This window comes from Sorex araneus, chromosome 6 (genome assembly GCF_027595985.1).
Source record: "Sorex araneus isolate mSorAra2 chromosome 6, mSorAra2.pri, whole genome shotgun sequence".
Taxonomy (NCBI): Eukaryota; Metazoa; Chordata; class Mammalia; order Eulipotyphla; family Soricidae; genus Sorex; species Sorex araneus.
In genome coordinates this window covers 6,014,732-6,028,165 of record NC_073307.1, presented here as the reverse complement: position 1 = coordinate 6,028,165, position 13,434 = coordinate 6,014,732, and the positions used below count along the sequence as shown (strand labels likewise).

Sequence of the window (13,434 nt, the reverse complement as noted above, 5' to 3'; positions counted from 1 at the left end):
CAAGCCCCCTCCCTGCTGTGCTCTCGGTCCAGCCCCGACCTAGCGGGCCCTGGGCAGGGGCGGGCCCCCTTCTGCTCTGCTCCTCGGCCTGGTCGCCCCAACAGGCCCCCTGGCCGGGGCTAAGGCCCAGCCCCCACCACGGCCACCTCCCTGGCCCGCCTGGCCCGCAGCAGGCAGGTCTGGGAGCCAACGGAGGCCTCGTCGCGTGCAGCCCAGGGCTGTGGTGGAGCCTCTGGGTTCTTCTCGCCACAACCTCCTGGGCTTCCAGGAGCAAAGGGTGCGAATGTCCCCCGCGTCACTCCCCTAGCCCGGGGCTCCATCACCCTGTCCCCCTCTCTGGGGGCCTAAAGCCCAGTTAGGCACTTGCTACGGAGTCCTGGAAAATCAATGAAAAATCTGGAAGTTTCTGTACTTGTGCAGCCACCTGTCTGCTGTCAAGCCCCAGTGGCCTCCCTCGGAGCTCAGCCCAAGGTCAAAGCCTGAACGGACTAGGGGTCCTCCAGGCACTGTGGGGGGGGGGGGCCGATGCCTCTCTGGGGCTGGGGGACACTGCAAGTTTGCACAGAGGCTCTGCGGGGCGTCTGGCCGGGGCAGGGGGCCCCGTGGTGCCGTTACCTTCACAGGACTTTCCATCCTGGCTGAGCGCGAAGCCCCGGGCGCAGGGGCACAGCAGGGCTGCGGGCTCCTGGCCCCGGGCGCAGTCTCCGTCTCTGCCCGCCCACGGCTCGCGGCTCCTCTGAGCTGGAGGGGAAGACGGTTGATTGGAGACGCGCTGCTCCATCTGGGGAGGGGGCTGCATCCCTACTGCTCCCCTGGCCACACCTTGCGGTGCTCAGGGCTCAGAGGTCACGCGTGGCGAGGCTCAGGGGACCGTACTCGAGCAAGGGGGCTGCACCCGGGCTGGCCACATGCACGGCAGCTGCCTTGTTCGCCGTACGAGCCCCCTCCCTCCCTCCCTCCCTCCCTCCCTCCCTCCCTCGTTTGTTGGTTTGGACGCGGGGCCACACCGGTGGTGCGCGGGTCTGGGCTTGGAGCCCACTGCAGGCTCTGTGCCCGGGGAACACATCCACAGTGCCCGGGAGGCTGGACGCGGGGCCTGGGGTCGAACCCACGTCTGCCGCGGGCCAAGCGAAGGCCTGAACTCTGGTGGTGCTCTGTGGACACGGCCGGCGAGGCTCGAACCAGAGCTGGTGGCGCTGCAAGGCGAGTGTGGTGACCCTGCCCCATCTCTCCTGCCGCCCCCCTGCCCCGTCTCTCCTGCCACCCCCCTGCCCCGTCTCGCCTGCCACCCCCCGCCCACCTCACACCCCTTAAGAAGTCTGACCTCCTGTCCAGTGGGCTCGGGGCTGGCGCTTTCCACCTGCCCACACACTCCACCGTGTCTTCCCCCGCCAGTGCTCGGGGCGAAGACCCCTTCACCCGCAGCCCATGCCCGCCTTGGTGTGCCAGGCGTGAAACACGCCCTGTCTGTGATCTCATTCTGATTTCTAGAGTCAAGGAGACCAGCAAAGCACGCCGAATGCCGGAGAGCCATGTCTGCTTCAGAAGCCGAAAGGCCTCGGCCCTAAGAAGATCCCCCCACGCCCCTCACCCCGCCCCGGCTACTTCTCGGCTCAGATCATTCAAGAGCCTCTTTGGCTTCCTTCATCGGCGAGCCCTGGGCATAGGGGACGTGTGCACTGCCAGCCCCAGCGGCCCCCGGGGGCCATTCCACAGGACACTCCCCGTGCGGGCACCCACGAGAGCCGCGCGGGGTCACTGTGCGGGGGCCCCCTCGTCGCTTCCCTGGGGACAGCTGCTGTGCCTTAGCCACCCCCGCGCCCACAGCCTGCCCAGCCGGCCCAGCTCCGGCTGGCGACGTGCCCTGAATGCAGACGCTAAGCGCCTTCGGGCCAAGCAGGGCCCCGGGGAGGCCAGGGTGTTCCCTCTTAATCTCCTAATCGGCTGCGGGGTTCTTTAGCTGCAAAAATAGGCCAGAGCTCACGAGCACTGGGGCGCCGCCGCTCACCTCAGGAAACCCCCACCTCGGGGCTGTGTTAGTGGGGAGAGGCTAGGGTTGCACCCGAGCCCCCCGCACGGCCCCCACGCTGCAGCCCAGTAACCAGGGGGCCCCGGGAGCTCGGCCCTGCTCCGGCCTTTGTAGCAGCGTCCCTTCACCCGCCCGCCCTCACCGTTCTCCGCCCAGGCGCTGTGCACCCCCAACGCTGGGCCCACACAACCAGAAATCTGAGGGGCTGGAGCGATAGCACAGCGGGGAGGGCGTTTGCCTTACATGCGGCCGACCCGGGTTTGATTCCCAGCATCCCATATTGTCCCCTGAGCACCACCAGGGGTGATTCCTGAGTGCAGAGCCAGGAGTAACCCCTGAGCATCGCCGGGTGTGACCCTAAAAGCAAAAAAACAAAAACAAACAAAACCCCCCCAGAAATCTGAGCCCCCCTGTAAAGCGTGTACAAGGCCACCTTTCGCTTTGGTGACACGAGCACTGTTCGTTCATTTCACGGGTCAGCAGGGAGTGACCAAGGACACCGAGGCAGCGAGCAGCAGAGGCCCTGACGGCAGACCCCGCCCTGGTCCACAGTCAGAGTTGGCACATGGGAACAAAGGCGTGAACCCCGTCCCCGCCGCCTCTCACGGCGCTGACCGCCGCACAGAGCGGGGCTGCCGGGGCTGGGCTCCGCCCGGCAGCCAGGCGCTACTCCTGGCTCTGTGCTCGGAGGGAGCCGGTGGTTTCGGGACCATATGCCTGGCAGGACCCAGCCAGCCTCAGCTGCACTGCAAGGCAGGTGCCTCAGGCCTTGTGCTCTCTCTGGCCCTGGCTGGCCTTTCACAGAAATATGTACTTAACTGTAAATGTCAAACATATGTGATGCATATGGATATAAATACGTGTATAACATACACATGCAAATACAAGCATATACACAAATATGTATGTAAAATATGTTTGTTTGTTTTTTTTTTTTGCTTTTTGGGTCACACCTGGGGATGCACAGGGGTTACTCCTGGCTCTGCACTCAGGAATTACCCCTGGCAGTGCTCAGGGGACCATATGGGATGCTTGGATTTGAACCCGGGTCGGCCGCGTGCAAGGCAAACGTCCTACCCGCTGTGCTATCTCTCCAGCCCCCTGTATGTAAAATATGTTTATAGTGACATACATATAGTTGATTTTATGAAATATGTGAAATGATCATATTCTTCACTGTCACTGTCAATCCCGTTGCTCATCGATTTGCTCGAGCGGGCACCAGTAACGTCTCCATTGTGAGACTTGTTGTTACTGTTTTTGGCATATCGAATACGCCAAGGGGAGCTTGCCAGGCTCTGCTGTGTGGGCGGGATACTCTCGGTAGCTTGCCGGGCTCTCCGAGAGGGACGGAGGAATCGATCCCGGATTGGCCTCGTGCAAGGCAAACGCCCTACCCGCTGTGCTAATATAAATATAATTTAATGCTTCTTTTCCCTATGCAAATCCAGCTGTACTTTTGTTTCATTTGTTTACTGTCTTTCTCATTAGTGAGTTCTCCAAATAACTGATTGACTCAACTTCCTCAAAGAGCTTCCCAGATGGCATAATTCAGAAGTTCATTCTTCTTTGTTAACAGAAAATAACCAGGAAGAAAAGACAAGGGTGGTCACTGAATTCCAAAGGACAGTAACACCCGCCACTTAACCCTCACTCGGTCACTCAGCACCTTCTCGGGGCACTCCCTCCAGGAACCTGATCGGCAACAGAGACCCAGGTTCGATTCCGGGCACCACATATTGTCCCTGGAGCACCGTCAGGAGTGATCCCAGAGCACAGAACCAGGAGCAAGTTCTGAGTACAACCCGGTGTGCTCAGAAATAAATAATAACTCCCCCTCCTGCCAAATACATACACAAACAGGTGCTTGTTACTCTCAGCAAAGGCCCTGGAGCCATCATTGTTCCTTGCTTTGTACCCATTTCTGTCATGTCCCTGACCCCCGGCACACAAGTCCACCTGTGGAACCACCTAGAAAGTTTTCTAGCAAGATCATCGGAGCCTGACGTGGCTTCAAGGCTTGAAGTGACCTGACGGAAAACAGGGGTTTGTGTTCACTATGACCTGCAAGACCAAGGGTGACCCCAAAGTGGCACGAGCGAGTGGAGGCACAGAAGCGGGACCCCGTCCCCGTCCCAGGTCCAAGAGGACTTACCGGACCCGCACGTGGCACCCTCTGCAGGGGGCTGGAGCCCCGGATGTACCACTCTAATTCCCCCAGGGGGCAGAAGTGGTGGCGGGAGGCTGAGATGGACCAGCCCCCTCCCCGTGTGCTTGCTGGCGACGCAAATGGTCTTCTCCCTCGTAGAATAGAAGATGCGATCACCAAAAAGGGACATAGAGAACAAAGGGTTCCTGAAAAGAGAAAGAATGAAAAAGCCCGTAAGGAAGAACAGAACCTTTCTGGAATTCTGGAGGTTTCATTTCGTTTCAATAAATTGCCCAGAATTTGTTGCCTGGCTTTCTACTGCTTCTGGCTTAAGCTTAGAAGCTTAAAAAAATTAAGTTTAAAATGCTTTTCATGACGTATTAAGATCTGACTTAATAGGACCGCACTCCTAGGCTCCACATCTACCCCCTCTCTTATTTTATTTTGCTAGTCAGCACAAAGTAGCATAAAAAAAATAGGAAAAAAATTAGAATAAGAGGGGATTTCTGGTTTTTGTATAAGAGGGGATTTCTGGTTCTGTCAATTTCATAAGACTCAGGGCTGGAGCAATAGCACAGCAGGTAGGGAGTTTGCCTTGCACTCGGCCAACCCAGGTTCAAATCCCAGCATCCCACATGGTCCCCAGGGCACCGCCAGGGGTGATTCCTGATTGCAGAGCCAGGAGTAACCCCTGTGCATCACCGGGTGTGACCCAAAAGGAAAAAAAATTTCATAAGACTCATATTGGGTGGGGGAGGAGGGCGCACACCAGTGGTGCTCAGGGGTTAATCCTGGCTCTGCACTCAGGAATCACTCCTGGTGGTACTCGAGAGACCAGGTGGGATGCTGGGAATTGAACTCGGTCAGCAGCACGCAAGGCAGTGCTCTACCCACTGTACTATCTTTCTGGCCCCTTGCACAACTCATTTCTGTCTCTTGCCATAAGTTAGAGAGTAGAGAGTAGGTTTCTTTCTTTTTTTTGGGGGGGGTATCATACCTAGCACTGCACAGAGGTTACTCCTGGCTTTGCACTCAGAAATAACTATGGTGGTACTCAAGGGACCATATGGGATGCTGGGAATTGAACCCGGGTCTGCTGTGTGCAAGGCAAACGCCCTACCCCCCTACCCACTGTACTATCACTCTAACTTCCCCAAATATACAACATCAGCACTACAAAGAGATTAAGCATGATGAATCATAGGTGAAAGCTGTTATATGCCCAGTACTCTTCTGTATTTATTCACTCTTTACGATAGCAAATAATATATCTAATAATTAATTTACTCCCGCCAAGAAGTGAGGGTAGAACTCATGCAATCTGCCCCAAACCACTTCCCTAATACACATGGTAAGCCTGGCACTGGACCTACAGGTTCTAAAAATTATTTTGAGGGGGTTTGGGGGGCCACCCCGGGTGATGCTCTGGGGGTTACTCCTGGCTCTAAGCTGGGGGGGTCATGCCCGGTGGGGCCCAGGCCTGCCACGCAGTGTGCCAGGGACCCAACCTGGGCCTCTTACACGAGCCCAACACGTTGCATTGTCCCCTTGGCTGCTTAACTTCGAGTCTGGGCGCCAACCTCCCTGTGCTAAACCAAGACAGCAACTAGCCGACAGAGGAAACTCTACGGGTCCCAGCCTCGGTTCATTTCACACTGAGAGCAGAACTTACGGCCGGAGAGGTCCGCTGCACTGCGTGGAACGCCCGTCGTAGCCGCAGGAGCAAACGTGAGGGCCGCCGCCTCCCCTCGGCTCCTGGCTCCAGAAGAGCCGCTTCTCGGCCACGTCCAGAGACACGGCTGCTATTTTCTCTGCCCCCCGGAGCAGCGTCTTCACGCCTGTGCCCTGGAGATCTGCCCGGTGCAGGCTGCCTCCTGCCTCCTCCGCGGACCAAAACAGGAACCTGAGGGCAGACAACGCACCGTGGGCACACAGAGAGGTCGCTGAGATGCTGGACGCAGCACCAGGAGGCCATCTGCTCGGTGGGGTAGGTCTGGAAATGCCATTTTACAGGTGCAAGGATGGGCGTTTTAAGGGAATTTGGGTGGCTTCGAGCTGGAAGGAGAATTCTGCGACTGCGGCTGGGAGCCAGGTCCCGGGGCATTCAGAAGGAAAGTCTGTCTAGGCTCTCGCAAGCAGCCTTCCCGTTGGGAACGGTGTCTGTGGGCCAAAGAGATGGCCCAGGGGTTAGGGCACGGGGTGAGCGCACGGCTGACCCCGGCTTGATCTCTAGCATGCTGTGGCTTCCCAAGCATCAGGGGGTGTAGCCCTGGAGGTCCCCCCTTCACCCTCACCACTCAGGGCTGGCCCTGGAAGTCTCTGAGCACTCCTGTGGGTGGGCTCTACCCAGCTGGAATAGCCGCTAGGTCGCCTAGGCGCTGCTTGGGGAATCGCTGCCCCCCAAAATGCTCCTAGACCACAGGCCTGGACCCTAATGTGTCAACGCCTCTGTTATGTTTTCTACAGATTTCAAAAGCATTTCTTTTTGTTTTGTTTTGGGGCCACACCTGGTGATGCTCAGGGGTTACTCCTGGCTCTGCACTCAGGAATTACTCCTGAAGGTGCTCAGGGGGCATAAAGGATGCCGGGGACTGAGCCTGGGTTGGCCCCGTGCCAGGCAAGTGCCCTGTTTGCTCTACTATTGTGCCAGCCCCCGAAAGCTATTTCAGTGTTCCAAACCACCAGAAGTTACCTTTCTATTGGATCAACGGCTATGTTTGCAGGGTATTCTAAGGAGCTTAAGAGGATCCGAGAGTTGTTTCCCTTCATATCTGTCACGGTGATGATTCCTTCCTGCTGATTTGACCAAATGATTTCTTCATTTATCCAATTTATTGCCATTCCCGAGACATTTTTCTGTATAACACATAGTGTCTGTAAAATCAAAATTTTAAATGGTTATCAATAGGTCCCCATTCAAGCAAAATTGCTTCTACTCTCACACATACAAAAGTCTATTCTCTCAAACCCTTGCCTGGTTCCCAAATTAAGTGATAAAATAGTCACGGACATGCTGTGATAGTTTAGACTCTGTGACACTCAGCCTAGCGGCACTGACATCTCATTGTGAATATACCTGGGCGTAGTATTTGGCATATCACTTTGTAGCAGGAAATAATTCTACGCTTAGTAGAACTCGGCAATTTCTTTAAAGAAAGAAGAATTTCTTTAAAGACAGGTACATTCAGTTTAATTTGTCGGTGGAATTTTCCCAGGTTCTCACCAGGACCCGATCCCCTTGAGCCTCCAGGCAGATTTCAGGCCTGTTTTCCTTCTGGTCCCCCCTTTTCCTTACTGGTTCCCTCTTCTGTCCAACTCCTCGGGGTCTCCACCTCTCCCCCAAAGCAAGGATGCTTTGCTTTTTCCCTTCTGGGGATGGTGCTAGGATCAAACCTGGGGCCTCATGTGTGCAGGGCAGCTACTAGACTAGAATTTTCTGGGGCAAATATTCCCACAATCGCCATTTCCAGCTGCCAATGTGATACATCGGGAGCCTGTTCTAGCCCCCCAGTGCATAGGGAGGGATCCAGCCAATCCGTTTCCTGATGGCTCATATATCCACGTTGGCTCACCCAGGTAAACTGTTTGGGTCCTAACGGTTGTTCTTTATAAACAATGCTATCACCCAAAGGAAGACCAAAGTAGATTTCAGGCATCAAGCTGACCCTTCCTAATGATTTAAAAGTAAATTCACAGCTATGTAAGGTTTCATTTTGTGACAAGAAACCCCCCACCTTCTTAGGTTCAAGATTTTGCGACTATTGTACAGATGGCAGGAGAACAAGGAGCAGCCATCCTTGTTAAAAGTGAGATTAGCAAGGACGAGAGCCGTGATCAGACAGATTAGCATCTTGTTAAAGCTTTTTAAGAATTGGAGAGAGGTTTGTTAAACAGAAAAATCCACAGTGAATGCTTTGTGCTGAGCATGAACGCTGGAGGGGTTCCCTCATCACGGGCTCCTAACCAACCTCCCAGAACTGAGAGTGTGTTTCTTCTGAGGCTCATTTAGTGTTTGACCCGTTAAAAAAAGAAGAAAGAAAGAAAAAGGAAAGATCATTTGATGAACTTGAAGAAAACTCATTGACACCTGTTATCTTCTTTCATTTCCCCCCTTGCATACAAACACCATGAAACTGAAAAAGAAGATTCCCCCCACCCCTCCCTGGTGTCAACAGATGCTACTTGGCGGAAGGCTGAAGTCACGTCTCCCCAGCTCAGCACTGCTGACAGTGGAACCCATTTCCTCTCCGTCATGGAGGGGTCCTGTGTTCAGCAGGTGCTGACCACCCTCGTTGGGCTCTGCTCACTGGAAGCTTCCTCCCCACCACCATCGTGACAACCAAAAGTGTGTCCACAAATTGCCACCCACTGTCCCCTGGGGAACAAAATCTTTCTCCTAGAGGCCAGAGCAATAGTTAAGAGCACCGGGTGCCTGCCTTGCATGCAGCTGACCAGGTTCAACCCCCGGCAGCCCATAGGGTCCCCTGAGGACGGCCACAAGGAATCCCTGAGTCTAGAGCCAGGAGTAAGTCCTGAGTACCACCTGGCGTGGCCCCCAAACCAGCAAAGCAAGCAGAACAAAAGTTTGCTCCCACTGAAGTAGAAAATACGGAATAAGAAACCTGTTTGAACTGTAAAATGATGCTCTTACTAAGCTGTGTACCTGTCTTCAAGATGGCATCGATGCCCTACCGGGCCAGCTGCCCCGTGGGGGCTTCTAAAGATCAACACCACATTCCTGGACTTGTTCAATGAGCGGCATTCCAGATGCAGACTAAAGAAATACTAATCAGGGCCGGACACACATTGGAATGGCAACGCAATTTTCATTGGTCTGCGTGTTCCTAATTCACCCTGTTCAAACATCCCTCAAGCACCACGGAGAAACGGTCCTTTACCTCCTGCCCAGTTCCATTCAGGAAAACCCTTTGCAGCAGCCGACGTTCTAAATGGACCCAGTAGAGTCTTTGCTCCTTGTAGTGAAAGTCCAGGATGGGTGAGACGCCAGCGTCGGCCACCAGTTTCTTATAATTGGTTCCTTCCGGGTCAATTCTGAAGATGCTATTTCCGTGGGAGAAAATTAAGAAGGGGGCAGGACCTGAATAAGAACAAAGAAACCAAACCAAGCGGTTTTCAGTGATATTTCACTCAAGTTAGTCAAAGTAACTGCCCCACGCCCGCCCCTATGAGCAGCGTTACTTTTTAATTGCCTTTCATATTTGTGAAGGACTTTGGGCCATGCCCGCTGGTGCTCAGGGCTCACACTGTGCTGGAAATAAATCAAACCAGGGTCAAAGGCATCTAAGCAAAGGCCTTGACCCCTCCTGTACTATCAGTCTGGCCCCTCCTTCACACTACAGCAGGTAGGGTGTTTGCCTTGCACACAGCCGACCCGGGTTCGATTCCTCCACCCCTCTCGGAGAGTTCGGCAAGCTACCGAGAGTATCCCGCCTGCACAGCAGAGCCTGGCAAGCTACCCATGGTGTATTCGATATGCCAAAAACAGTAACAAGTCTCACAGTGGAGACGTTACTGGTGCCCGCTCGAGCAAATCGATGAGCAACGGGATGACAGTGCTACGGTGACAGCGATATAAAGAACACAGAGATTGGCAATAAAAAGGACCGAGATTTTGTTTGTATTTTGTTTTCAGGCTGCTCAGAAGAGCAGGATTTGCGGGAGCGGTATCAAACCTGGGGCTGTGGATGCAGCATCCAGTGGGAGTTTGGAAACTCACCGACACAAAATAAGCTGCCAGCAATCAGTATTGCAAGTTAGGGAGGGGGAACAAAACTACTTGAAGGAGGAAAAAGAAAAGCACTTTCTACTCTCATGTGTGAAATGTCCCCTTGGGTTCCTGGAGAAGCCCCCCACTCTGGCCCCGGTGGGAAGGCTTTCCACAGAAGGAGGCTCTAATTATGCTGAGCGGAAATAAAATGAACGACGTCATCACTTTGGGAATGGCGCCAGGGTCCCTGTGGTCTCGCTCCCTGAACGGGCCTTGGGGGTCAATGATACAGGAGAAAAGGCGGAGGCTGTTCCAAGGAGGCTGGGGGTATGCGCCCCTGTTTCCACTGCAGCATCAAACACAGGCGGGAGCCACCTCTGAGTTGCATGTAGACTGCATGGACGAAACACTCTCCAAAAACAGGGGAGAGCGAGAGAGGAGAGAGAAAAGAGCCACTCTGTGACGCCCCTCACCCTGCTTTCCCAGATAAAAAAGCTGGGACTCCCCCAGTTAAATTTGGATTTCTGGCAGACTGCGGACCAAGCTTCCCCCTGCCAGTTGAAAGCAAAGGGTCCCGGGAAAATGCCCCCGAACCTAGAAGTTGCACTTTATTATTATTTTTTTTCAAGCATTTTCCAAATGCAAATAACCGTTCACGGAGCACAGAAACCCCCAACGGAGCAGCCACGAGCTAAGGAGCCCGCAGCTGGGGGAAAGTGGCCCTAGGGTCACTCCGAGGGCAGGCCGGTGGGTCTGAGTCACGTGTGTGTCGCGTGGCTGGGTGTCACGTGCGTGTCAGTCTTGCAGAACAGACAGCGCTCGCTCGTCCCGCCCCTGCAGCGCCAGGGCCCAGGGTGGAGGCCGGCGGGCTGACGTGGGGGTGCTGGTGGCCGCCGTGTCCATGGGCCCCCCTCTCCTCCCCACTGCAGCTTCTCCGCTGTCCCTGGCTGGCCCGACCCGGGAGGCGTCTGCTCTGCTGCTTCCAAGTAGCCCCCGGCCCCCGCAAACAGGGGGTCCCCACCAGCGACTTGCAAAGGACCCCCACGTGGCCAAGAGGTGGCCACAGGGGGCAGCCGTGGCCGAGTCACCCCTGGGGTGGGCCGCATGCAGCGTCCAAGGCTGGGTTCCTCTTGCTGGTGGCAGCCCCCAGCCCCACCTCACACCTCCATGGGGCCGGCTTGTCCCGGGCTCCCTGGGAAGGGGCTTCTCAGCCAGGAGTGGGCCCAGGCCCGCTGGCTTGCAGGCACCTCCCGGGGTCCTCTGTACGGTTCCCGGGACATCGCTGCCCCTCTCTGCTGCCACTGCTCCCTGCCGAGTCTCTGGCCACCCCCTGCCCTCCCTGCCCTCCCAGCTGGCTCCGGGCTGTGTCCAGCCTCTGCCAGGGTCGCCCCTCCCCCTTTGGTTGCTCTTGGTCAGTCAACAGGGGTCCCCGGAGGCCCCTCTGCTGCCTAACTGGGTGTCCCAGGTGTGGGCCCGCTGCTGAGTGGCAGCACCTGACACCTCCCCTGCCCCCACGGCCCTTCCTCCCCCCACGCCCCCTCCACAAAGGACAGGGAGAGAGGAGAAGCCAGCCAGGGCAGGCGGTGGCCTCCGGAGGCTGCCGCTGACCTTCCTGCTTGCACAGCCCGTAACAGAACCACAAAGCACCAAGTCAGAGAGAGACAGTGGGGCGCGGGCCTTGGCAGCTGTGGTTGGCCCCAGAGAAACGCTCACTTCCTGTGTCTTCAGCGCGGCCCAGCCCGTGGCAGGTTGGCAGGTTGCTCTCCAAGCGGTTGCGCCCGTTTCCCTGGCCCTGCTTCCTGAGAACTGGACGGTGTCGGGGCGGGGGAAGGGCTTTCTCTGAAAACTCAGCGTCACGTTACACACATGTTCCAGTTCTCTGCCCATTCTCCAATATACATCAGCCCCTCCTAACTTCATGCACGAACTTACCTGAGAGCATTTTTTCCTTCATGTACATTATGAAAAAAAAAAACACCCTAAGTACATTTTTTGGAAAACATCTCTGGGGTGGAGAGAGAGTACAGGCTCTGCGACCTCTAACCACGGTTCAGTTCCCTGGCGCCACCCTGAGCGACCCAAGCCCAGAGCCAGGAGTGAACCCTGAGCACCCTGGGGGTGTGGCCCAAAAGCTGTTTCCCCGTGGCTAACAGCAGGCCCACCCGCTGCCGGGGCCCAGCTCAGCCGAGTCAGCCAGGTGTGTGTGAAGGGCGGGTCCCGGGCCGAGGCCTCCTGCAGGTGACAGGAGCCGCTTTCTCTCCAGCAGCCGGGAGGCACGGCGGCCGGCTAGAAACCGGTCAAGCGCACAGACCAGAGAGATCGGAACGGAACGCCCAGCTCTCAGCCGAGCCCCGCGCGGAGGAACGGGGACCTAGCGGAGATCTAGCGGGGATCTCTGCTAGAACGGGGATCTAGCGGAGAGCGTTTTCTAGAAAGCGGCCAGTCCCTTCCAGCGGGGTTACTTACCCACGCGGGAGTTCCCGCTTCCCGGGGCTGAGCCGTCGTGGCAGTTCGGTCCAGCCGGAGCCGAGGGATGAACCCAACAGAACTGCAGAGCCGCCAACCACAGGATGAGCGAGAGCCACGCCATGCTGGTGGCTGCGGACTCCCGGCCAAAAATAACCTGGCTTTGCCGGCGGGAGCCGAGGCCGGGCCAGATGAGCGTCGGGCCGGGCCTGGCTGGAGCATTCTGCCCTCAGGGCCGCGGGGCCAGCGCCCCAAGGCCCATCAGGGGCTGCCTGCGAGGGACCCTCCCGGCAAGATTCGTTTTATCAGGCTTCGGTGGAAGCCAGGAATTCCCGCCACCCTCAGCACAAACGTTCACAGTTTCCGAGTCGGCCCAGGGCAGGGTTCACCGTGACTGTTGGGGTGTATCCACGGGCCCGGGGAAACGGAGAGGAAAGAATCAGGGGGGGTCCAGCCTCGCCCCTGGGGTGAGGCCGGGAGAGGGGAGGAGGAGCGGGCTTCCTCCCAGCCCCGTCTCTGTCTCTGTCTCTGTCTCTCTCTCTGCAGAAACTGTCACTCCCTCCCTTTAAACACCCTCTGACTCCTCCTCCTCGTCCTGGAGGACACTCGGGCGCTGCCGCTGGCCGCTGACCACGGCAGTCCCCCAGCCCAGGAAAGCCGAGCCGCCTGCCAGCCAGGAGATAACTGGCCGCTGGTCACTCACCATGGATACTCCCAGACGAACGTGGGGGATGTCGCAATGGGCCCCGTGCGCTGGGCGCGGCTCTCGGGGGGCACCTGCCAACCGTGGGGGGTGCTTGAAGGGCCCCCAGGGTGGAGACAGAGTCCAAGGTGCCCGTGTGCGTCAGCCTGCGGGAGCAGGGCTGGGGAGAAGGCAGCCGCTCACGTGCCAGCGTCATTCCTTTCCGCCTTCGGGGCTGGAGTGACAGCACAGCGGGGAGGGCGTTTGCCTTCGCTCGCGGCCGACCCGGGTTCGATTCCCAGCATCCCATATGGTCCCCTGGGCACCGCTAGGAGTGATTCCTGAGTGTAGAGCCAGCAGTGACCTTTTGTTATTCTCTT

At 56.9% G+C, this 13,434-nt stretch overlaps 1 protein-coding gene across 1 annotated transcript in view; it reads right to left on the bottom strand.

Moving 5' to 3' along the window:
* Positions 1 to 12,496, bottom strand: part of EGF (epidermal growth factor) — a 43,213-nt gene extending 30,717 nt beyond the window's left edge. The window contains exons 1-6 of the mRNA XM_055142765.1: positions 12,373 to 12,496; positions 9,077 to 9,276; positions 6,871 to 7,052; positions 5,851 to 6,081; positions 4,185 to 4,384; positions 616 to 741 (exon numbers count right to left, since the gene is read on the bottom strand). Coding sequence (XP_054998740.1) covers positions 616 to 741; positions 4,185 to 4,384; positions 5,851 to 6,081; positions 6,871 to 7,052; positions 9,077 to 9,276; positions 12,373 to 12,496 — 1,063 coding nt within the window. The remainder of the gene's footprint in view (positions 1 to 615; positions 742 to 4,184; positions 4,385 to 5,850; positions 6,082 to 6,870; positions 7,053 to 9,076; positions 9,277 to 12,372) is intronic.
* Positions 12,497 to 13,434: the final 938 nt, after the last annotated feature.